This window comes from Oryctolagus cuniculus, chromosome 4 (genome assembly GCF_964237555.1).
Source record: "Oryctolagus cuniculus chromosome 4, mOryCun1.1, whole genome shotgun sequence".
In the NCBI taxonomy this organism is placed as follows: domain Eukaryota; kingdom Metazoa; phylum Chordata; class Mammalia; order Lagomorpha; family Leporidae; genus Oryctolagus; species Oryctolagus cuniculus.
In genome coordinates, this window is record NC_091435.1 from 64,305,768 (window position 1) to 64,332,578 (window position 26,811).

Below are 26,811 nucleotides of genomic sequence, written 5' to 3' on the forward strand. Positions count from 1 at the left end.
GGCTTATAAGAGCACATACAAAGAAACTGCATACATACTAATTCACAAATATGAATATTATAGTTTTATCAATGAAGTAATTAAATGATTCAGCAATTTATAATGTTATTCTCAGTACATCATATCATTAACAAAATGTCCAATTTTCTATCATTAAAAAGAAACAGAAAGTAAACAACTGACAATCACAGTAATAGCTGATTCAGGCAAGAATCACCAATGGATGCAAAAAATAATCACCAATGGATGCAAAAAATAGTGTATAAAAGGTGGAAGACAAATAGCATATTTCCGGCATATGCCTAAAAGTTTTTACTATTTCCAAAGAGAAGAATAATGTCACACTGAAGAATTTATTTTGTATTACTACATGCAAATAAATACACTGATGTGTTGAGAGTCAGAGTTTTTCCATATAATTATTTAAAGCAAAACTTGTAATATTATTTCAGGGATTAGTTATCCATACAGATGCAACATACATATGAATTAGAAAGATAAAGGGATAAATGGATCTATATTGTTGCAAGGTTTCTACTTTTTTTTTAAAGATTTATTTATGTGAAAGTCAGAATTACACAGAGAGAGGAGAGGCAGAGAGAGAGAGAGAGAGAGAGAGAGTCTTTCATCCACTGGTTCACTCTCCAATTAGCCACAACGGCTGGAGCTGCACTGATCCGGAGCCAGGAGCCAGAAGCCAGGAGCAGTTCCTCCAGGTCTGCCACGTGGGTGCAGGTGCCCAAGGACTTGGGCCATCTTCTACTGCTTTCCCAGGCCAAAGCAGAGAGCTGGGTTGGAAGTGGAGCAGCCAGGTCTTGAACTGGTGCCCATATGGGATGCTGGCGCTTCAGGCCAGGGCGTTAACCCGCTGTGCCATAGCGACGGCCCCAGGTTTCTACATTTTTTAAGGTTTCTGCATCTTATGTTAAGTTGTACAGTAATAACTCTAAGAGGCTTGTGAAAGTATTTAAGTTGTAAAATGAGATTAAAAAAAAAAAAGACCTAACTATATGTTATAAAAAGTCATGCGTATTATATATAGACACACAGGTTAAAAGTAAATTGACAGAAAAAGATATACCAGGCCAATAAAAAATATAAAAAGAATGAAGCGGCTATAATACCATCAAATAGAATCTTCAGACAAAAATGATCAAACATAAAGAGAATATTTGACCATGAAGCTTTCAATGTTTTGTTAATAAAGTTTTATTCAAACTCATAAATATTTATGAATTATCTATGGCTGCTTTTATGCTACAGTTGCAAGGCTGAGTAATTGCAAGAGAGACTGTATGACTCAAAAAGCCTAAAATAACAATCCTAATTAACTAACAAATCTTTATGACATAAAAGTAAATGGGTCTAAGGTTCGCCGATGTGGTGTGGTGGGTTAAAGCCCTGGCCTGAAGTGCCAGCATCCCATATGGGAGGCAGTTCGAGTCCCGGCTGCTCCTCTTCCAATCCAAATCTGCTATGGCCTGGGAAAGCAGTAGAAGATGGCCCAAGTCCTTGGGCCCCTGCACCCAGGTGGGAGACCTGGAAGAAGCTCCTGGCTCCTAGCTTCGGATGGAAGACCTCTCTCTTTGTCTCTACCTCTCTCTGTAACTCTTTCAAATAATAAAATAAATCTTAAAAAAGTAAATGGGTCTAAAAGGACAAAATTTAAAATTTTACTCTATGTTACAGCATTGTTTCATTAAGTACTTTCTTTTGTAATCATGCTAAATTAATAGAAAGTTTAGTATAAATCTCAATCAGATAAATCTTAATTCTTTGTTCATGGCTAGTTTAAATAGCAAAAAGGAAATGTGTTAATGTATACCTTAGAGACAAACTCTTCCTAGCTAAATTTTAAGAGGATTTCGGCTTTCCTAATATAATGATTTACTTTCTATGTTTTATTTTTTTTTTCGTCCATTAGATACTGGGCATATATACATACAGATTACTTGTAAAACCCTGATGACGGAGGTAGCTTAAATTTGATTAAAGTGATTTTTTTTAAAAAAATATTTATTTATTGAAAGGCAAAGTTACAGAGAGACAGAAGGAGAGACACAGAGAGAAATCTTCCACCTGATGGTTCACTTCCAAAATGGTCACAATGACTAGGCTGGGCAAAGCTGAAGCCAGGAGCTTCCTCCAAGTCTCCCACGTGGGTATAGGGGCTCAAGGACTTGGGCCATCCTTTGCTGCCCTACCAGGAACATTAACAGGAAACTGGACCGGAAGTGGTGCAGCCAAGACTTGAATTAGTGTCTATATAGGATGCTGGCACTGAAGTTCATGGCTTTAACCCACTGCACCACAACAATGGCCCCAAAATGATTTTTTTTAAGAAGAATATTTACACACACAAGTTTTCTTAATCTAAGGTATGAAGAAGCAAAAAGAAAAAACTGTCCAGCACACTAAAGATATTAAGAAAACCACAAGGAACAATATGATAAGTAATACAAGGGATAAAAAGTGATGAAGGATTATTACTATTCTTTTTCAAAGTTAATGCATTGTTTTTCTCTTCAGAGAGAGAAAAAACAGGTTAAAATTGTGGTCATTATATAAAAAGCTACTACAAATATATATGGGATATCAAAGTCTCTGTTTATCCAGGGAGAGAAGCTCCAGAACTTCAGTACATTCCTGAAATTGAAAGTACTACCAAATTCTACATATGGCTATGGATTTTTTCTCTATCTATACATACCTATGAAGAGTTTAATTTATAAATTAGGTATAGTAACAGCTTAATTATATTTAGTAATGAAAAAGAACAATTGTGAAATATGTTGTTGTACAAGTTGTATAAAAGTAGTGTATTTCTCAAAATCTTAATGTACTACACTCACCATTCTTCTTGTGATAGTGTAAGATGATACTGAAGCACTTTAGGGCATCTCTGGCACATCCAAATTGCCAGCATCACTAGTTGTGCTTTGGGGTCATTATAATAAGGGATATTCGAACACAAGCAATGCCATACCACACCAGCTAATCTAACAACCAAGATGACTACAAAGTGATTAACAGGCAGATAATATCTACAGCACAAATAAGCTGGACAAAGTAGTGATTCATGTCACATGATAAATCAAGACAATGATACTTCATTACACTACTCAGAAATGTGTACAACTTAAAATTCATAAATTACTTATTTCAGAAACTTTCCACTAAATACTTTGACTGCAGTTAACCATGGGTATCTGAAACCATGAAAAGTGATACTATGGATAAAGTAAAACTATTGTTACTTATTTATATAGGTCTTAAAGAACAGGCAAATTGAGCTGGTTATATAAATGCATACTTCCAACAATGGATTAGATTTGCATTGTCCAGCAGCATGAACATTAATTATAATGTAAATTAAATAAAATGTAAAACTATATTCTTCAGTTACATGGCTCACATTTCAAATGCTCAACAGTCACATGTGCCTAATGGCAAGGGTATTTTTTTTCTCATTAAATTAACTTTTTTTGCTTCTACTCTACAAGGTCAGGCTAGGACAGATCATCTCATGGCTATGGTATTACCAGCACAGATACAGAACTCAGTCATCATCACAAAAACTAAAGATATAAATATTCTACAAACTATTGGTTACTTGAGAAAATAATATAATTAACACAATATCTAGCTTCCAGTTTTAGATATTATTTCTGATTACTAATCATTGCACCCTTTTAAATGAAGAACATTTACCATATATATTTTACTTCATTTTAAATGGAACAATAAAAATAATTTTAAACTGATGCCTCACTTCATGCTACTTTAGAGAAAAACTTCTCTAGTAGCATCATACTTTTTACTACTGCTAACTGCATTTTCAACTTATTATTTCAGACTTAAACTAAAAAAGTTTGTTTTAAAATATAAATAGTTATGTATCACAAAATGACATTTCAGTTAAAAACAGACTGCATATATGATAGTGGCACCATAGTCCTCTGGTCACCTAGAAAGTTGTGGCCACCTTAGCCTATGTTAGTATCTCTATGATGTTTGAACAAGGTTTTTTTTTTTTTTTTTTACAGAGAGGGAGACACACACACAATCTTTCATCCATTGGTTCACTCCCCTGATGGCCACCAACAGCCAGGGCTGGGCCAGGCCAAAACCAGGAGCCAGGAGCTTCCTGCATGTCTCCAACTTGGATGGCAGGGGCCCAAACACTTGAGCCATCTTCAGCTGCCCTTCCCAGGCCATTAGCAGGAGCTGGATCAGAAGCAGAGCAGCCAGGACTCAAATGGCACACCCAAATGGGATGCTGCCTTCACAGGCGGCAGCTTAATTCACTATGCTACAACACCAGCCCCTTTCATTTTTGTTTGTTCATTTTGATGATATTGTTTAGTAACACATTTCTCAGATACACTTCTCCTGTTGTTAAGCCACCCATGACAGCTATACAAATGAGAATAAATTCACAAGCAAAAGAAAAATAGAAACTAAGGGAAGAGTTCTAGAAAAATAATAATTGAGGTTAAGGATATTCTAACATAAGAAACAAAGTGTTAAGCAATAAAAGCCAGAAACACAAAATAAACCTTTCAAAAAGAAAATCTCTATTCAAAAGACCAAATAAAAACATGCATCAGATCAATTTTTTACTAAATTAATAATTAGATAATCATATCCTATTGCTTTGGAGTCACAAATTATCTTCCTTACCCACCCCTCTCCAACAGATAAATACAACAAAAATTCAAGGGATTACACATTCCAAAATGCAGTAATTTCTATATACTAAGATTCACAGTTTCTGGACTTATTTTTCCACCACTTAAACTGTGGATCATTGCTATCATGTGGGAGTGTTTGTTCAACTCCTCTTGCTGAAGTTTCACCAAAGATTCTTTCTCTTCTAAGCGACCTTCTAATTGGGCCTTCTGAACCTCTAGGGATGATGCCTAAGGAATTGGGGAGAGAGTAGAAAGAAAAATTGAGAGGAAAAATAACTCCGCATGTTTTCTTTTCAAAGACATTTTTAAGGTGTTTTAGCTTTTTATCTGTAAGAATCATTTCAAGCCATCACACATGTATATTCAGTTAATTAAATAAAATGGTAAGTATCAGACAATTAAACAGATTAATGTAAATTGGTCAGACACTTTCAACTTGTGTTTTTGGGTTTGGCTAGCAACTAAAATTTTGCAGAAACCACATACAACTACACAGAGTTAATAAGATAACTATATTAAAGCAGAATTTAAAAAGTTGTAAACATAGCATGGCATTACATTTCATGTCTCTTCTGTTATTCATACTCTGAAGTAATTCAGTCTTTTCAGAAAAAAATATTTTGTCAACTTACTTTCATTTGAATTGAAAGGCAGAGAGACAGCAAGGAAGAGAGAGAGACAGAGACCTTCCACTGGCTGGTTCATTCCATAAATGCCCACACAGGTGGGGTGAAAGCAGTTGAGCCATAACCTGCTGTCTCTTAGGGTACAAATTAGGAGGAAGCTAGAACTGCGAGTTGGAAAACCCAGACACTTTGATGAGGGATGCTGGTGTTCTGGGTGGTATCTTAACTGTGTATCAAGTTCCTGGCTTCAGTTTTTTAATCCTGGTCTGCCTTCATTCTCCTTATTATAACTGGTACGGAAAAAACCATTCATAGCTATCATTCAGACTATGCAAATATAACAAATGAGAACAGTGGATTTAGATTCAGAATATTGGTCCCCTGATTAGCTACCTGACCTTAGAAAATAATCTCAGATTCTGTTTCTTCATTTGTAAATTAAGATGTTAACATTTACATGAGAGTAATACAAAAAAAGCCTAAGGAAAATGGAATTAAACGATGTTTATTTTCATTACATAATGCTTATATCAGTGAAGAAAATTTGAAATCCATGTTTTTTCAGTATGCATTTTCATAATACACATTTTACATGAAATTTCAAAATACCCCTTATATTAATATTTTTTAAAGATGAATTTAAAAAGATTCAGAGTCCTTGGCAAATTATAAAGCCATGAACAAACATGAATCATTGCTATTACTATTATTCCCTAAAGAGAGATGAGGATGTACACCTACATATAACACCTACATTTGACAGCAAGAACTAGAAACTAAGGGGCTGGCATTGTGGCACAGCAGGATAATGCCACTGACTACAATGCCAACATCCTATATCAGAGTGCTGGTTTAAGTCCCAACGGCTCTGCTTCCGATCCAGGTCCATGGTAACCCAAATGGAAAAGCACTAAAAGATGGCCCAATTACTTGGGGTCCTGACACTCAAGTGGGAGATGTGGATAGAATTCCTGGCTACTAGCTTTAGCCTGGCCCAGCTCCAGCCATTGCTACCACTTAGGGGAGTGAACCAACTGATGGAAGATCTCTTTCTTTCTTTGCCCCTTGCTCTCTCTGTCATTCTGCCTTTCAAATTTTATGAAATAAATCATTAAAAAAAGAAAAAAAAAAAAAAACCTGAGTAATCTTTCTTATCTTTTTCACATAATTGAAAGCAGTAAACACTGACACCTAGTATATTTAAGGATTTTAGGAAATAGATGTTTTCACATTGTGATAAAGACTTATAATATCTTCTAAAAAATTGCTAAAGAACATTAATTTACCCAAATGCACTCTTTTCATACAATAAGACTCATTTTACTGAAAGTGAAAACTAAACAGATTCTTACCTTAATGCTCAATTCTTTTCTTATTTGTTCCGTTCTGCTTAATTCTTTTCTAAGGATATCAATGGCTTCTTCCTTATCCTCTCTTTCCTTTTGTAAGACTTTAATCTTTTCTTCTTGTAGTTTTGTTTTTTGAAGTAAATCTTAAAACAAACCAAACAGTCAGTTGTATGCTCAGAGGTCTCATACCGACTTTACCCTGAGAAGACTTCACAGCTATTTTAACAGCAAAAGAAAGCTAGGAAAATTAATAAGGAATCTCTTGTTGGAAATAAAAGCTTTATAATATTTTCTGGGTAAAAAATACCACACAACTCTTCCACTATATCAGAATCTTTCAGATAACACCCTATCTCTATGCCTTTCCTCTGCTCTCAATATAATATAAATTAAAAAGAAAGAGAACCCTCAGAGCTTAATGACTGAAAGGAAAAGGGAGAGTGACAACTGTGAAAAATCATATAGGGAGGTAACTGTACTTTACAGTGAGTAAGAACAAAATCTTTCAGTGGAAGATTTTAGATATTCCATTAAGAAGTCAGCAACTAAAAGTTACCTGGCACTGCCACCTGCTGTTCCGATCCTTAATTTTGCTTTTTATTTTAAAAGGAGAATCATTTCTCATATACCTTTGTGTTTCTAAAAATGTGCTGCGTTTTTCATTCGAACAATGTCACTAAACTGCTTTTCTGAACTATGACATCAAAAAAAGGGAAGTTTTTCAGGAAGTGATTTCAATTTTTAAAAATGGGAGAAATAGAAAATAATTAAAAAGTAAAAAATAGACAACTCATGCTTTTTCTCCAATATAAAGTATGTTAAAAATAGACAATAGATGAGGGTACTTCAAAAAGCTCACAGAAAAACAGAATTAAAACTTTATTTTGATGGAAAATAATCTTGAAATTTTGTTTTTTCATAATACACATTTCCCATGAACTTTTCAAAGACCTTGTATATTACATACGAAGCCACTTACTTGATAGTTTATACTCTCGGTCTACTAACTGGTTCTGTACTTCTTTTCTTTGTTCTTCTTTCTCTATTAGTTGCGTGATAGTCCTGAAGTTATTAAAAAAGAAAAAGAAAATATCAATGAACCACATCATTTGTGATTCTCATCCAAAAAATAAAGAGAAAAGTTATAAGAACACTAAATCCCTCTGAAGTCCAACAAACATATACTTTATATAAAAATGTTAATTGTTATCAAGAAAAACAATGCACTATATAGAAACAGAACAAATGTTTTTGAAAAATCTCATAAGTAGAATATAGAACTAGATTTTACTTTTCATTTTGTTGCTTGAGTGACTCATTCAATTTTTTCACAGTATCGATTTGCTTATTCAGAGAATCACATGTGATCTGTAAATCTTTATTTTTCTTCTCAACAGTTTCATTTCTGGAAAGACAAGGAGATGAGTTGGCATTTTCATGGAGGGAACATAAGAGAAAAGAAACTCAGTGTTTACTTTGTTATTAATTATTATCAAACTATAAAAACTGCATGTAAATTTAAGAAGAATGTTAGGAACCAGCAGGATATAAACTGTGAACTCTAAAACACAATAAAGTTGTTCTAGCTGACTAAGGAAGTTAAATTTATTATAAAATAGAATTCTGTGGGACATTAACCTCATATTTATGGATATGGAGCTTCATTTTATAGAGGATACTGTATTACACAATTTGGTATATATACATAGTTTAAGGATCTAAACTTCTCTGCCTGTTTAAAGCTCTTTTTTTAAAATTTTTTTTTATTTTTTATTTTTTAATTGTTTGACAGGCAGAGTGGACAGTGAGAGAGAGAGAGACAGAGAGAAAGGTCTTCCTTTTGCCTTTGGTTCACCCTCCAGTGGCTGCTGTGGCCGGTGCGCTGTGACCGGCGCACTGCACTGATCCGATGGCAGGAGCCAGGTACTTATCCTGGTCTCCCATGGGGTGCAGGGCCCAAGCACTTGGGCCATTCTCCACTGTACTCCCTGGCCACAGCAGAGAGCTGGCCTGGAAGAGGGGCAACCGGGACAGAATCCGGTGCCCCGACCAGGACTAGAACCCGGTGTGCTGACGCCGCAAGGCGGAGGATTAGCCTAGTGAGCTGAGGCGCCGGCCGTGTTTAAAGCTCTTAATCTCATAATTCTACTTATTTAATTTGCATTGTAAATACAGAAAGAATTTTTCAAAGATTTATTTATTTATTTATTTGAAAGGGTGAATTACAGAGGGGGGAAGAAACAAAAAGAAAGAGAGAACGCTCTCCCATCCACTGACACTCTCTCTAAATGGTCGCAATGGTCTAGGCTGGGCCAGGCTGAGGCCATAAGCCAGGAGATTCAACCAGGTTTCCCATATTGGTGCAGGGGCCCAAGCACTTTGGTCGTTTTCCATTGCCTTCACAAGAGAATCAGCAGGGAGCTAGATCAGAAGTGAACAGCTGGGACTTGAAGTGGTACCCTTTTGGGATGCTGAAGTCACAGGCAGTGGCTTCTCAACTATGCCACAATGCTATTCTCAGAAAGCATAGTTTTCTAAATTGATACTTTAATACTCAACTATCTTAATGATAAAATGTCATTTTTACTTCAGTAGGTACAATAATATGAAAAAGGAATTGGCCATGTATGACCAGCAAAAATTTTTTATTTATCCACAAAGAGTTTCTACAAATGTGAGTTTGAATACCTTTAGATAGTTCAGACCTCTCCCCAGGTGGCTAATTTATTGTTACCCACCTGGAAATTCATGGAGTTCTACTTGTTGGTCTCTAAATCACTAACTAGAACACAAGCAATTCCTAGAAACCTTGTTTCTCTTGGCCCACTGCCTATATTTTCTTAAGTCCTCTCTTCACCCCCTAAGTTCTTAACCCAACACTAATGGTGCCTATTATCAAGTAATACCAGATTTGGATTTTGAAAAAGTAGTTGTTAGAGAAAAATGCCCTGTTCAGAAAGTAACATCACAAATTTTCAAAATGCTACTAATTTCCTATTAGAATTGATAAAGTTAAAAATTTCTGCACTGTATGTTAATAGCAAGGAATTGGGGCCAGCGCCGTGGCTCACTTGGTTAATCCTCCACCTGTGGTGCCAGCATCCCATATGGGCGCCGGGTTCTAGTCCCTGTTGCTCCTCTTCCAGTCCAGGTCTCTGCTGTGGCCCGGGACGGCAGTGGAGGATGGCCCAAGTGCTTGGGCCCCTGCACCGGCATGGGAGACCAGGAAGAAGCACCTGGCTCCTGGCTTCGGGCTGGCCTAGGGCTGGCCGTGGTGGCCATTTGGGGAGTGAACCAACAGAAGGAAGACCTTTCTCTCTATCTCTCTCTCTCACTGTCTATAAATCTACCTGTCAAAATAAAAAAGGAAAAAAAAAGCAAAGAATAACCTTAAAATATAAATTAAAATAATACACAAGGTCCCCAGAGTGTTTTTGTTTTATTTTTAACTAGACTATATAAAAATGTATAATTATGGGTCAGTGTTGCGGCGCAGTGGTTTAAGCCTCCACCTGTGGCGCCAGCATTCCACATGGGTGCTGGATGGTGTCCCCAGATGCTCCTCTTCCAATCCAGCTCTCTGTTATGGCCTGAGAAAGCAGAAGATGGTTTAAGTGCTTGGGCCCCTGCCACCCACATGGGAGTGCGAGACCCAGAAGAAGCTCCTGGCCCCTGGCTTTGGATGGGCCCAGCTCTGGCTGTTGTGGTCATTTGGGGAGTAAAACAGCACATGGAAGACCTTTCTCTCTGTCTCTCCCTCTCTGGCTGTTAACGCCACCTCTCAAAGAAATAAATAACATCTTAAAAAAAAAAAAAAAAGGTAATATATAATTATTCCCAGTATTCCTTGTAATTCAGAGGTTTTTAAAACTGGCATCAAAGATAAAGAGTTTAATAAAAGGGGGAAAAATCAAACTTTGTTAGTAGGTATATAAATTGGTATAAACTTTTTCGATGGAAATACCTATCAAAATTTTAAATGCACATACTCTTTAACATAACTCACTTAAAATAACTTATTCCACACAGTCACATATGTAAGAGCTATATTCAACGAAATTGAGAGATGAGTTAAAACACATACATGAATTTTTGTGCTATTAGGCCGAATGATATAAAATTGCTAACAATCAACTACTTTTGATCTGTAGGAATGACTAATTCAGATGGTTCAAGGCAACACTAATCGTGACACTAAGTTCATTTAACAAAATTACTTATGGTGTACCAAACTATGTACACCCACCAGTGTTCTGGAACAAAGCAATTTTCAGTGATCAAATCAGAAAAATTTGGAGCCAATGTTGTAGTGTAGTGGGTTAAGCCAGCACCTGTGGCATGAGCATCCCATACAAGTGCCAGTTCGTGTACTGGATGAAGCACTTCTGATCCACCTCTTTGCTAATGTACCTGGAGAAACAGCATAAGATGGCCCAAATGCTTGGGTCCCTGCCACCCATATGGGGGATCTAGAGGAAGTTCCTGGTTTCTGGCTTTGGCCTGGCACAACCCTGGCCATTGTGGCCATTTGGGGAGTGAACCACTGGATGAAACATCTCTTTCTCTGTGTTTCTCCCTCTGTGAAGTCTGCCTTTCAAATAAATAAGTCAACTCTTAAACACTTGTCCTTGACAAAGGCTGTATCTTACATGACTGTTGACTACGATAAAATAAAGAAGTAAAGCCAAATGGAAAGAGAGATCTGCATCCTGTCACAATTTTGGTAATGAGTTTGGGTAAGCAATACTTCATTTCACTATGACTTAAGTTTCTCACTAATTACTTACCATTACCTTATACTATTATCAGAATACATAAAATGCTTACAAAAGCATTTCAGGGTCAAGGAGAAGAAATGCTGTGTGTTCATTCTAGATTTTAAGCTTAGTTTACCTCTGAAGCAATTCCATGTAGGATTTTGTCAATATTTCGTGTTCTTCAGCCACAGATTCTAGCTTCCTGTTGTGTTGAAAGAGATGCTCAATATCACTCTGGGCTCTCTCTGATTCAACCTGCTGTGATTTCAGCAACACATTAAGCTCTTCATTTTTCTTCTCAACTTCTCTCAACATACCAGCCAGTGTACGTGCCTTAAGAGGAAACACAACATGAGATTTTCTAACATTATTTAATAATATACTCAAGTTTCTACAACTTAAAAAATTCACCAAAAATCTAATAGACAGTATTCATTGGATTATGTAAAATTATATTAGCCATAGTAAGTATATATGACATATATGCACTTATTACGTAACCACTTCTAATAATTTAATATAGTTTGAGAACTCTTTATCCAAATGCGTAAGACTAGAAGTATTTTTGATTTTTGGAATATCTGTATATAGATGAGATATCTTGGAGATGAGATATGACTCAAAACATGAAATTCATTTATGCTTTATATATACTGTATACACAGAACCTGAAGATTATTTAATACATTATCAATTTTGTGTGAAAGTTTCATGATGTATAATGTTTTTACTTGAGACATGTGTTGGTGCTAATTTGGAGTATTTTAGATTTTCCAATTATGAATGATTAACTTGTCATTGTTCTAAAATACAGATGCTTATTCAAACATTTAATACAATCAGGGAACAAAACCTATATTTAACAAGTGATTTGAAAAATTAAAGGAACAGAATACACAGTTATTCTTAAGTGTTAAAATTTAACTGAAATGTGATCCCTGTTAAACATAAGAGTAGGAATAAGAGAGGGAAGAGATGTACAATTTGGGACATGCTCAAGCTGACTTGCCCCAAATGGTAGAGTTAGAAACATACCAGGGGACTCCAATTTAATCCCATCAAGGTGGCATGTACCAATGCCATCTCACTAGTCCAAGTGATCAATTTCAGTTCACAATTGATCATAATGAAAGGACTAAGAGTCAAAGGAAGCACATAAACAAGTCTAGTACCTGCTAATACTAACTGATAGAATAAATAAAGGGGAGAATGATCCAACATGGGAAGCGAGATACTCAGCAGACTCATAGAATGGTGGATGTCCTAACCAGCACTCTGGCCTCAGAATCAGCCCTAAAGGCATTCCGATCTGGCTGAAAAGCCCATGAGAGTATTTCAGGCATGGAAAGCCAAGACACTCTGGCAAAACAAACAAACAAACAAACAAAACCCTAAATGAAAGATCTCTGTGAGTGAGATCCCAGTGGAAAGAACAGGTCTTCAAAGAAGGAGGTACCTTTCTCTGAAGGGAGGAAGAGAACCTCCACTTTGAATATGACCTTGTCTAAACAAGATAAGAGTTGGTGAACTCAAAAGGCTTCCATAGCCTTGGAAACTCATGACTGGTGCATAGGGAGATTGCTGATGCCATAGACAGGAGTGTCAATTGGTAAAGTCAACAACAGGAGTCACTGTGTACTTACTCCTCATGTGGGATCTCTGTCCTTAATGTGCTGTACATTGAGACTTAATACTATAATGAGTACTCAAACAGTATATTTCGCTTTGTGTTTGTATGGGGGTGCAAACTGTTGAAATCTTTACTTAATGTATACTAAACTGATCTTCTGTAAAAAAAAAAAAAAAAAAGAAGAAATTATCAATTCCCAACTTGACTCTCACTGGGATTAAACATGACAATAGGTCTGATCTGATTTCATCATCATTTAAAAAATCATCTATTATTTTTCACTTTATGTTTGTGTGGGAGCAAACTGTTGAAATCTTTACTTAATGTATGCTAAACTGATCTTCTGTATATAAAGAGAATCGAAAATGAATCCTCATGTGAATGGAAGGGGAGAGGGAGTGGGAAGGGGGAGGGATGCGGGTGGGAGAGATGATATGGGGGGGAAGCCACTGTAGTCCATAAGCCGTACTTTGGAAATTTATATTCATTAAATAAAAGTTAAAAAAATTTAAAAAAAAATTAAAGGAACAGAAAAGTAACTGAAATGAGAAGTGGACTCTTTCCATTCCTTTAGTCTTAAAAATACTACTTATTTTAAAATGCCAGATGATAACATAAGCCCTTCTTTATTTTTATGACATAGATCATAAAGAAGTAATACTCAATTATTCAGTGTTACTTTTATGAGAAAATTTTCCAGTAACATACAAATAATATTAAATTCTCTAACAAAATGGGAGAAATGAGCAATTGATACAATATAAGACTATGCTATGAGAAAAGACAAGAAAAAATGATTTTAATTCCACTAATTTTCCTTCATGAACTTGATGACACATTCAACACACCACACAAGACAAACGAAACTATGTTAACATAAAAATAGCATAAAGAAACCTGGTTATATTCCTTTATATTTTGTAGAATACCTTTATTCCAAAAAGACTTAAAAGATATTTTGCCATTGATCATATCTTAATTCAAAAGTTGGACAACTTTTTTATGATTAATTGGCAACGAAAACAAGTTGTATAAATTCCATTTGTATTTGCTGGGAATTCATATTACTGCACTATATTCTCACCCATGAAGTGCACATTAGGTGTATGTGTGTGTGTGTGTGTGTGTGTATATATATATATATATGCCAAACATAGCTAGTACCATGTGCCAAGTATGTGCTAGGGTTTGTAGGTATCACAGGTGGAATGGAAGGTACTATGATTTTCACATGGTATAAGAAATGTTATAAAGGTGGAAATATCGAGGAAGGATTGCCAAACACAAGCAGGAAGAAGACTGTATTAGGTTTCTGGCAACTGGCGGTATTTAAAATCTGTAGTATTATGCAGAGTTAGGCAAACAAAGAGAGGGAAAGGTACCAAGATAGGAAAATACAAGGGCCTGGGAAGCCTCAGAAAATGCCAAATAATTTAAAGTGGTTGACAACAAAACATGTGCAGAAATGTCAGATATGGATTGAGGAACAGTTGGAATCCTAGTATTCCAAACTAAGGAATTTTAATGATATTCTGGAAACTGATGGCAGCGCCTATGAATAATACACATCACTGGATGGGCAGTATAATATTACTGCACCAGAGATCACTGCAGGTGAGAGAGGGAAGAACTAAATACAAAAGGCAGGTGACTCTGGCTGTAGCGTAGAGGGTAGTAAAGAAGAGGGCACCAGACTAAATGCAGGAAGACTAATTATAGGTTCTGCTATGAATCTCATGAAAAAGAAAACGGATGTTCCATAGCAAAGAGTGGCAGAAACAGAGACAAGGCAGAGCACAGTAATATTTAGAAGGTACAATCAACTAAACTTGGCAAATAATCATAGGAGATAAACTGTGTGATTTTCAGGTTTTTCATTCGGAAATTGTTTTTAAAGAGATTTATTTATTTATTTGAAAGTCGGAATTACAGAGAGAAAGAGAGAGGGAGAGAGGGAGAGAGTGACCTTCAATCTACTGGTTCACTCCCCAAAATAGCTGCAATGGTTAAAGCTGGGCCAGGATGAAGCCAGAAGCCAGGGGCTTCATCCGAGTCTCCCATGTAGGTGAAGGGGCCCAAGTGCTTGGGCCATTTCCTGTTGACTTCCCAGGCACATTAGCAGGGAGCTGGATCAGAAATGGAGGAGCCGAGACTTAAACCAGTGCCCATATGGGATGCCGGCACCGCAGATGGCAGTTTAATCTATTGAGTCACAGTACTGGCCCTAGGAAAATTTTTAAGACAGTACAATGATACACAAAAATAAGTTTCTAAAACAAGAACAGCGATTATTTCATTACCAAAGAGGCTGAGTTTGAAGTATCTGGTTTTTTTTTTTTATTTAAATAGAGCTAAACAGGAGGTGTTTAGGGTTCAGGAAAAAGATCTAAGCTCAACATATAAAATTGGGAACATGCAAATTTTGCCATGGTTGAAACCACGGAACATAGAAATAAATGAAAAGAGTTTGGAATATAACCCTGGGAACCCCCAGGTAGACTATAAATGATACAGGAAAAGCGTATTAAGAGGGAAAAAAAAAGAGATAATGATGTAATCAAAATTAAAACAGAATTACAAGATTTTGTACATTTTAATTCATTAATTAATTTGTCTTCTAATCAGTTGGTCTTTATATTTATATTGTACACACCTCTGTCTCAGCTTGAGTTCTTTGACAACGGTACTGAGCAATTAATCTATCAGCTTGTGCAAGGGCTAGAGCTTTTGCTTCCAAAAGATCTTGTAGCCTGCTTTCTTTGGACTATAAGAAAAAACACACACCATTAATTTTCCTTGCTTTATGAAAGCATCTATGATAGGTTGTCATTAAAATACACTTGTACTCACAGCTAATGTGGACAGTTTCATTTCATATACATCCATTATGTCAGATATTCTCACATCATTGATTTGATCCTTTACCTAGGTTTTAATAAAGTGAAAAATCAGAATACTTAAACACTTTACAAAATGATAAAATAAATATTGTGAAATCAAATCACTTAAAGTTTATAAGGAAATTAAAATAAAAAATGCTTTATCATTTGGGCCAAAAATATTTCATTAATCTGGCTACTGCAGAAGCATATCTGACTAAGATTTGGTAAGCTTACAATACTTTAAAAATAGTTCTTAAGCTGGGTGGGAAGAGGAATAGGGATTGAATAACTGTTAAAATGTTAGAATTCTGTGACTGTTGTTTCTTCATTTCTTTCTAAACTCTCTAGAATATTGTTATCTTTTTATTAAAAGGTTTCAACGATCAAGCTAGCATCTAAAGTTGTTAACATACTATAATCAGAGCTGACATTCAGTTGGTACATAACAGTCCCAATCTAGTTATAATTGCTATTTTCACTCACCACCACTCCAGACTGAAGTTTTTCTATTAATTCTTCAATGTTCAGACCAGGAACACTTTCTTTTAAAACGGGAGGAGTTACACACTTTACTGATGTTGGAAGGTTGTGATTGAATGACTGCGAAGGCATTCTTCTGGGTACATGTTCTGTTTCTTGTTGTCTATAAGCATTATTTGCTGCTATACTTTCTCCAAGTCTGAGTGGCAATCAAAAAGAAAAAGAAATAATTACATAAAAATGGAGCCAAGAAGAGAGTTGATGTAGAATAAGGAAATCTTTTAGAATGGATCTTTTTGGGCAAATAGAAGTTTTTAAATATTCTTAAAAATAACCTTTTGGGGAACCATGATGAAATGTGTTTTGGTGAAATATCCTAAATCTTCCAGAGGACCCTCTTTTTCTACTCTTTTTTTTTTTTTTTAAGAAATATTTATTTATTTACTTGAAAGGCAGAATTAGAGAGGGAGATACAGAGAAAGATCTTCCATCTGCTGATTCACTGGTGCTGGGCCAGTGAAGCCAGGAGCCTGGAACTCTGTTGGTCTCCCCATGTGGACGCTGCGGCCCAAGCACTTGGGTCATCTTCCACTGCTTTCACAAGTGCATTAGCCAGGAGTTGAATTGGAGACTATCTGGGGAGGTTGGCATCACAGGCAGTGGCTTAACATGTTGTACCATAATTATAGCACCTCAACTTTCTATTCTTTACAACTCCACCATTTGTTTGGAAACACTGCAGAACTGAATTGTGAGTGTGGATTATTTGCATTAACTATAAAATAATAGATATTGGTCAGAGCAATTTTCAAAAAAAATTTTGTTTGCTTGTTATTAAAATAAGTCAGTAACATTGCTTATCTTCAAGGAGTGTAGCTAGTTCAGCATTTGATTTTGGAACAATATGATTATATTACCTATTCAGTAATAAATTTTGAGAAAACAGATAAAAACAAGTACTACTTTCTATATTTAAAAGAATAAATCAAAGGTTGTTTATTATTTGTTACAGTTAATATTACTGGGCTGAATCTATTCAGATTGGATGCTATCAAATTGATTAAAACAGAAATCCCAGTTTTACATCTTTTACAATAAACAGACTTAAAATGTTAAAAAAGTAGATAGGCAAAGAGATATCAGTGTGGTTTTTTTTGGATGATGGTAATGATTTTTTTTTATTCAAGAAATAAGGAAGATTTTGCCTTACTACCTAATTTTAGTAGGGTGATGAGAGATGTAATAGGAAAAGGCACAACTTATATGCAAAGCAAAGGGTGCAGCAGGTGAGCTAAGTGTGATGATGTTGCAGTGGGCAAACACAGTAAGGCTTTAAGCAGGAGTGGGCAAAGTCAGGCCCTGTTATGCAGCCCACAAAATCATTTGGTCTGTCCCTATCAGGGCAACCTTAGGTGGGATTGGAATTCAGTTAATCTATATAACTGGGTAATTTTTTATTTACTTGACCAACCACTCAAGCCACCATCACTGTCTCTTGGAGTCTGTATTAGCAGTAAAGTGATGTCAGGAACCAAAGTCAGGTATCAAACCCAGGAACTCTTGCCTTGGGTCATGGGCATGCTAACCAGTATCTTAACTGCTAAGCTAAACATCCACAGGAGAGCATGGTGACATTACCTGGTGTTTAGCTATGTCTGTCTTCTTCCACTTTCCCTTTCACATTTAGTGCATTCTTACCAAACTGATTTACATTATGACCCTTTAAAAACTAGACTATCTTGTTGTTGCCTCAGTTCCTTTATAAAAACTGTTATGCCTTGTCCTGCAAAACACTTCCTATGAGATCTGCACAGGTCTGAATTCTTACCATTAAGACCAAGTTCTAATTCACCTCTTCAAACAGACCTTCACCAAAGCCCTAGTATAACACTAATATTAACCACCCCTCATCCACACAGTAATATATACAGTAGGAAACTTATTTTTCTTATCTCCCAACTAGAGTGCAAAGGTCATGACAGGAGACACTCTGCCTAATACACTGCAATATCTAATGCCAAGACAGTATGGCATACAGTCATAATAAGCCTTCATCACAGTTTATTAAGTGTCTAAGTAAAAGATAAATAAAAGGGGCCAGCGCTGTGGCATAGCAGGTAAAGCTGCTGCCTGCAGTGCTGGCATCCCATATGTGGGCCAGTTCGAGTCCCGAGTCCCAGCTGCTCCACTTCCAATCCAGCTCTCTGCTATGGCCTGGGAAAGTAGAAGATGGCCCAAGTCCTTGGGCCCCTGCACCCTCATGGAAGACCTGGAGGAAGCTTCTGGTTCCAGGCTTTGGATAAGTGCAGCTCCAACCATTGCTGCCAACTGGAGAATAAACCAGTGGAAGGAAGACCTCTTTCTCTCTGCCTTTCCTTCTCTGTAACTCTTTCAAATAAAGAAATAAGTCATCAAAATAAATAAATAAATAAATAAAACAAACAAGCATTCCACAAAAAAATCTAACTCACCCAACCATCCATCATAAATTCATTCATCTTATTAAATTTCCTAGATGTGAAATAGAAGCATAAAAAAAATTATAAGTGGACACCTAATAGGGTGCCTGAAGAAAAAATTTATCCATAACAAAAGTAAGACACGGAGGGTCAAATTCAAAATGGTAGGAAAACCTCCTGAACATAGGCAGAGAATGAGGAACAGTTACATTCAGTAAGGCTACAGCTTTCCCCTCTGAGGCTTTTGGGTTTTGTCTCATGTTAGATTAAAATAACTGAAGCAAACCACCATAAAACACAGCAGCTTCATTCACAGACTACTACTTCCCTGTAACTTGAGAAGGTTTCTATTTGTCTACTAAAAAGTATTATAAAGTAAAGTCAATTTTGAATATGTGGTCTCTATGTATTATATTCTCTATTTCTTCATTGATTTAGGACCATCTAAATTATTAATTCTGAACCATTAGATTGTTAAATCAGTTAATAGCATAAAGCAAAGGTTAGTAAACTTTCTTCCAGGACAAGATGATACATATAAGGATACTTAATTCTGCTGCTCTGTAAGCAATTTCAAAAGATAAGATTATTTTGGCAACAAATGTTGAAATCCATGCAGTTTTTTTCAGAATATGTATTTTCCATGACATTTTAAGACTCATGTGTAGAGATTTCAAAAAGTTTCTGCATCAAAATAAACTTATTTTTAAATTCCATTTTCCCTGCAAATTTTGAAGTACCTTTGTATTTTAGAATTGAGGATCTACATGGTCCCTGTTATAACATTATCCATTCAAGCTATTACAGCATAGAAGTTGCCATAGAAAGTACAAATGATGGAAAAACTAGAGGTGTGGCTTTGTTTCAATAAAACTATTTACAGAATAGGTGCCTATTCACTAGACTATTTGTTAACCCTTGAAATGTAGGAAATGTCTTAATTATTTACCAATTGCTTTAAATTATTCAAACTATTTTTACAAATTAATTTATGTAAACCACTTAGTTCTAAAACCTCATTAAAGCATAGCCTTACTTGGTATTTTGTCAACCATTGGCTTACCGTTAGTATTGGAAACTTATGGCCCAAATCTGGTCAATGACATTAATGCTTAGACTTTCAGTGAAACAACTGTGGAGGAAATGATTTTTCAGTGGAGTAACTAAACTGGTAACACGTAAGCTTAGAGTGTCCAGAGGCCGGCACCGCGGCTCACTAGGCTAATCCTCCGCCTTGTGGTGCTGGCACACCGGGTTCTAGTCCCGGTCGGGGCGCCGGATTCTGTCCCGGTTGCCCCCCTTTCAGGCCTGCTCTCTGCTGTGGCCAGGGAGTGCAGTGGAGGATGGCCCAGGTGCTTGGGCCCTGCACCCCATGGGAGACCAGGATAAGTACCTGGCTCCTGCCATCGGATCAGTGCAGTGCGCCGGCCACAGCGTGCTGGCCGCGGTGGCCATTGAAGGGTGAACCAACGGCAAAGGAAGACCTTTCTCTCTGTCTCTCTCTCTCACTGTGCACTCTGCCTGTGAAAAAAAAAAAAAAAAAAAAAAAAAAGAGTGTCCAGAGTCTGCAGCTGGCACTGCGGCATAGTAGGTTAAACTTCTGCCTGTGGTCCTGGCACCCCTTATGGGATCTGGTTTGAGTCCTGGCTGCTCTTCTTACAATCCAGCTCCCTGCTGATGGCCTGGGACAACAGAGGAAGATGGCTGAACTGCTTGTAACCCTGCACCCACGTGGAAGACCCGGATGAAGCACCTGGCTCCAGAATGGTTCAGCTCTGGCCACTGCAGCCATTTGGGGAGTGAACCAGCAGATGGAAGTCCTCTCTCTGTGTCTCACCCTTTCCCTGTCTGTAACTCTGCCTCTCAAATTTAAAAAAAAAAAAAGGTGTCCAGAACATGCTACATTAAAAATAGATGCAAAGAGACCAAGGAGGATAGTACCTATTTAACATACTTAACCACCTGGATCCAACTTTTCTCTGAATGAGTATACATCTGGTCTTTTCAGTTATAGAAATTAAAAAAAACAATTTTTAATCATTTAAAAAAGAACTGATTAACAATAAAAATCTTCGATTTAATTAGCTACTCTATCTCAGGATTACTAAAGAAACACGGCAGGGTATTCCAACAGCATGAGAGATACACTGCAAACAATTACAACTCACACTAAAGCAGGAAAATCTGGCAGTGGAGCAGCTTCCAACAATATTCTCAAGCCAGACTGTACTTGTTCTCTATTATCAGACGTTAAAGCAAAAGCCAAAGGAGTGATCAAACGTGAATCCTAAACAAATCAGAATTCAGAAAATAAGAAGCAGAAAGAATAAACAACATTGGATCTTTTGGAGCAAGGTGAGTAACCAGAACTATATCATAAAATAATTTTAGGCTAAATTTAAATTGTTTCTACGTGGTGTTTCAATGTATTGATGATATATTTTACCTTGTTACAGATATTTACACTGTCATGGATCAATGTGAGCAGCCTAAAAAAATCTTGAAAAGGTTTTGAATGCTTTCAATTGTCTATGAAAATGATGCCATAAATGTCTTGATTAATTTAGGATATCTATAATTGATGTATTCTATTGTACTTTTTCTGGTTATCATTTAAAAGAACAACTAAAAATGACTAATCATTTTCAAATTAATAAATGTCCTAAAATAAAAAGGAAAATTCAAATAAATTCAAACCAGATCTAATGATTGTAACAACACACTTGGCCGGCACCGCGGTCACTTGTCTAATCCTCTGCCTGCGGCGCCGGCACCCCGGATTCTAGTCCTGGTTGGGGTACCGGATTCTGTCCTGGTTGCTCCTCTTACAGTCCAGCTCTCTGCTGTGGCTCAGGAGTGCAGTGGAGGATGGCCCAAGTGCTTGGGCTCTGCACCCACATCGGAGACCAGGAGGAAGCACCTGGCTTCTGGCGCAGCGCACCAGCTGCAGTGCGCCGGTCATAGTGGCCATTTGGGGGGTGAACCAACGGAAAGGAAGACCTTTCTCTCTGTCTCTCTCTCTCACTGTCTAACTCTGCCTGTCAAAAAATAAAACAAAACAAAACAAAACAAAACACACTTAAGTACCTGAACTGTAGGTCCTTCATGTCAATATTTTACATTAGAACTGTAAGCCTTATCTACTATGAAAAAATCTCCTCAGAATTGACACAAATCAACTTGATTCAAATTTTTAAAAACATATTAGTGAAGACAAAAATTAAAATATAAATTCTTTTAAAATTAAAATGTTGAGTGCCTTGTAGATACTCAAGTATAATTCAATGGTACTGAACTATAAAATCAGGCCTTCACTTTCAATGAAAATGGTTCACAACCCCACTTATGGAGGGGAATTCAGTTTGTAGTCAAGGAAAATGAAGTTCAGACAGGTGAAATGACTTGTTCGTCTTCACTGACCAACAACTGAAAGAGTCAATATTTGGATTCAGTTTCTTAAACATGATTCTCTCACTGCCTACATGTGGCCTACATGTGGCCTAAGGTTTCAGTTTGGGTGTCTACCCTACGGATACATTCGCTAGAGCCAGCTATGTTATGTTACTGTAATAACTTAATTCACATATTGTTGTTAAATATAAGCCAGGTGTTGTAGATATCAGGGTAGACATTGTAAAGCAAAATGTTCAAGAGGCCATTGTTTTGGATTAGCCATCTGCACTGGGCCCCAGCAAGCCTGATCAAAGCAGAATGCAATCACTTGGGTTAAGTGTCACATAATCAAACTGAACTTTAAAATTAAGAAATGAAAACAAAAGATGTGATTTCAGTCAACCTGAGTCCCTGCAGTAAGGAAGTACCCTCTGTTTTAACCCTTTAAGCAAAGTAACTAAAACAGCCTATTATTTTTATTTCATTTCTGCTTTCTTTAGTCCTTTTCTGTCTATAAAGTCAACCTCCTCTGCTCAGCTCATTGGTACATATGTACATTACCTGATTCTAAAATAACAAATAAAAGAAAATTACATCTTTAAATTATATTAGTTATAATTTTTGTATTTTGACATCTAGAACTCTTATTCAGGTACTACAAATATTACAATAGAGAAGCCTTAGAATCAAAAGTAATTATGTTCAATTCCTGAGAAACTATATAAAATAACCATCCATTAAGACTACTATAATACTAAAGACAATCAACAACCTTAAACTTTATCATCATGGCCAATTCTAAGAGAAACGTCCTCTCAAGGTTAAAAATATTAAAACAGAAATATGTATCAGAAAGCACTTATGTATAAATAAACTTCAGTGTTTAAAGAATTTAAACTCACCTGAAGGATTTTATAAAAGCTTACTTCCATACCAGGAACCAACTGTTTAAGTTTGTTCATCAAATCAAGAGTTTTCAAAATTACATCAGCAGCAAGTTTACTTAAAAAAAAAAAAATCAGATTTAAATTAGGTAGCTTAAAAATTTCTTAGGGTTTTTGTCCATTTTTTTAAAGAGAATAAAAAACAACAACCTTTGTTTGTTAAAACTCAATAACACCTAAGTATTATTTCACTGCGAAGTAAAAATATCATAGAGATCAATATACTCATAATTTAAGACACAAAGAGAACTGGTACCAACAGTCTAATTCTCAGTAATTTTCCCCCTACTCTTAAATATCAACATTCTTCAACTTTCTGCTTCACTTTAGTGGTCTTGAAACATGACGCATTCAATTCTTAGCTTTGTCATTGAAAGATACAGGGTAACTTTAGGCAATGTGGAATACCAAAAACATAGGGAAGGATTACAAGGCCATGTTCTCTACTTGTAACTATAAAGGAATATACAGAAGAGATATTCCTTGTTCTCGAGCAGCAGAATAGTGGACATAATCACTGGCTAGCACTCAGTAGGTTTTCAATTAAGATTTATTTGATGGACTTTGTTAATAAGAGAGGCATAAAAGAATTACTTGTTACTTCCAGCAACAAATCTACCTTTACTATAATCACTAGCATGTTAAGAAAGAAAAATGGGCTTTATTATTAAGAAATCTTCTGCAGTGGGCTGATTTCTTTGTAATAAAACTATACCCATGGGGGCCATTGCTGTGGCACAGCAGGTTAAAGACCTGGCCTGAAGCACCAGCATCTCATATGGTCGCTGGTTCTAGCCCCGGCTGCTCCTCTTCTGACCCAGCTCTCTGCTATGGCCTGGGATAGCAGTAGAAGATGGCCTGACTCCTTACGCCCTTGCACCCACGTGGGAGATCCAGAAGAAGCTCCTGGCTTCAGATTGGCACAGCTCCGGCCGTTGTGGACATTTGGGGAGTGAACCAGCGGGTGAAAGACCTTTCTCTCTGTCTCTACCTCCCTCTGTAACTCTTTCAAATAAATAAAATAAATCTTTAAAAAAATATATATATATATGTTTTGCCATTCTTTTCATTTAAAAATGTAAACTTAAAAGAACAAAAAAATTTAATTAAAGCAGCTCTAGAAGAGGTATGTTCAGGACTCTTAGATAATCACAATAAATTAAAACATGGAGTAGGCATTCAGCTTGGAACACTCCACATCAGAGAGACTCGTTCCAGGGCTAGCTCCTTCACTTCTATAACAGTTTCCTGCTAAGGCACACCCTCAGAGGCAGCAGATGATGGCACAAATACTTAGGATACTACTGCCCATGTGGGAAACCCTAGTTGAATTCTTGGCTTCAGGCTTCGACATTTAAGAAGTGAATCAGCAGGTAGGATTTTTCTTTCAAAAATAGAAGACAAAATAAACCTAAACATTGAAAAATCACAACTATTAATACTTTATTTCAGAAGCAATCTATGAAAAATTAAATTACAATTTTTCATTTTTAAAATATTTGTCAGTTCTTTGCTATACCTTGAGTTAAGAGAACATATCCATGCATAATCTCTCCAAGATGAAAATCACATTTTTTAATTTTTACTGCCTTTGACCATTATGTCTTTTTGATTTCGTATACTCACCATAATTCAGAATCTGCAACCTTTGTTCCAAACCCCAAATCGATCTTGCCATATGTAAACTGTTGTTCTATCAAAGTGGTACACTTGATGGTAGTCAGAATTTTTGCAATATGCATTTTCAGAGTATCATCTCCACAAAGAGGTTAGGTTTTGTTAAGATACACAAACAAAAAATTTTCCAAATACTTTGTATAATAATTTGTAACATTCAAGATAACTTCATAAAAATTGGCTCATCACTGCAATCCAGTATTATTACTTTTATACTAGCTCAATGGTACATTAGAAAACCAGAGGTCAAAACATGTAAATGACTGGTAAGTGCCAAGAGTTGGACTGCCCTAAACATTCCTCATTCTAATGTAAAACAAAAAATGAATGTTTTTCCATTGAATGCTCATTTTTTCTGTTAACAGGTATGACAACAGTTCAATAACTGCCAAATTAAGGAATGTTATTTTCTCATATTTTATAAACCATAAATTAATTTATCTATTATTCAATGAGACAAGACCTCACTAAATTAATTACAACTATCTTTAAGGTCAAGCAAAGTAAATCACAGTCTCAATAGCAGTGATTCTCAACTTTGGCTGCATGTTAGAATCACCTAGGTAGTATACAAATGCATACATTTATGAAGGCTTTCATTTTTAAATGGCATGCACCACAAAAAAAATCCGACAAAAATATCAATAATTCTATCAGTACTTCTTTATCTAATATACACTTTCCCAAAGAACAACACAAATAATTATCCATGGACAGCAATTGGCATCAAAAGTGAAAGAAGGCACCAGATTTATAGCCTAACGGGTAAAGCTGCCACCTGCAATACTAGTATCCCATATTGGCACCTGTTTGTGTTCCAGCTGCTCTACTTCCAATCCAGCTCCCTGCTAATGGTCTGGGAATAGCAACAGAAGATATTCCAAGTGCTTTGGCCCTGACACTCATGTGGGAGACCTAGAAGCTCCTGGCTTCTGACTTCCACATTTTGTGGCCATCCAGGAGTAAATCAGAAAATGCAGGCTCTCTCTGCATCTCCCTTTCTCCCTAACTCTAAATAAATAAATAAATCTTTAAAACAAACAAACAAAAAGGGTAACAAGGAGTAAGGACCAATCATTTTAGAACATACCTCCAGATCTCAAACTGTGATAAAACCATTCAACCCAGGTTTAAAACATATTTCTTAAAATGTGCTTCAACTTAAAGTTTTACACAGAAAAACAAGAAAAATAAAGGCAATTTTGAAAAAGTTAAGATTTTTTTCTCTATAGTTTAAATTGTAGTTCAACAATTCTGAATACATGAGCATGAAAAGTAAAAAGAATTATAAATAAGGACAAAATGCAGTAAGCATGATCATGGGAAAAAAGTTTTTATAGTCTTCACGTTTATGATTGTAAAGGATATTTAATAAAACTTCAATGGCCTTGACCATCCTTTCACATTTTTTTCTTATTAAGGCCTCATCTAGATTTTGTTCTGTGAACTGAAGCTGATCAAGAATTGTTGGCAGCAGAAGGGTCACAAAATGGTCAGCCAAGGAACAGTTAGCAGAGTCTATGACATCCTGGAGAATCAACCATCATGCACAATTAAAAACAAGATGAAAGACAAAATGTAGAAATTATCATCATTAAGTTTAACACGCTCTTTAAATTTCTTATATTCACTTCAGTACTCTATTGGTTCAAGTCTCTTACTACAAATTATTTAAAATTCATCTTTTTAACCAGTTTTGAGAGATATGATGGTTTTTCTCAAAAGTAAGGTTTTACAAACAAGACATTTCTAATGGATAATGTGATTTAAAAAGTATTCTAAACTCAAAAGTATTTACTTTAAAAAAATCTTAAATCTTCAACATGTAAGAACATTAAATGATATTTGTTTTAATAGTCCCCAACCACAAATAATTTCCATTAAGAATCACATAAACTGATGTAAAATAAGATCATTAAC

The 26,811-nt window shown here is 36.1% G+C and overlaps 1 protein-coding gene across 1 annotated transcript in view; it reads right to left on the minus strand.

Annotated features, from left to right (window-relative positions):
• Positions 1–339: 339 nt before the first annotated feature.
• CIP2A (cellular inhibitor of PP2A) overlaps positions 340–26,811 on the minus strand; it is a 49,131-nt gene continuing 22,659 nt past the window's right edge. Inside the window, exons 10-21 of the mRNA XM_002716717.5 lie at positions 26,260–26,419; positions 24,841–24,982; positions 23,173–23,272; positions 21,046–21,164; positions 16,422–16,617; positions 15,907–15,981; positions 15,710–15,820; positions 11,563–11,759; positions 7,961–8,074; positions 7,649–7,731; positions 6,673–6,812; positions 340–4,922 (exon numbers count right to left, since the gene is read on the minus strand). Of these exons, the coding sequence (XP_002716763.1) occupies positions 4,752–4,922; positions 6,673–6,812; positions 7,649–7,731; positions 7,961–8,074; positions 11,563–11,759; positions 15,710–15,820; positions 15,907–15,981; positions 16,422–16,617; positions 21,046–21,164; positions 23,173–23,272; positions 24,841–24,982; positions 26,260–26,419 (1,608 nt within the window). The 3' untranslated portion in view covers positions 340–4,751. The remainder of the gene's footprint in view (positions 4,923–6,672; positions 6,813–7,648; positions 7,732–7,960; positions 8,075–11,562; positions 11,760–15,709; positions 15,821–15,906; positions 15,982–16,421; positions 16,618–21,045; positions 21,165–23,172; positions 23,273–24,840; positions 24,983–26,259; positions 26,420–26,811) is intronic.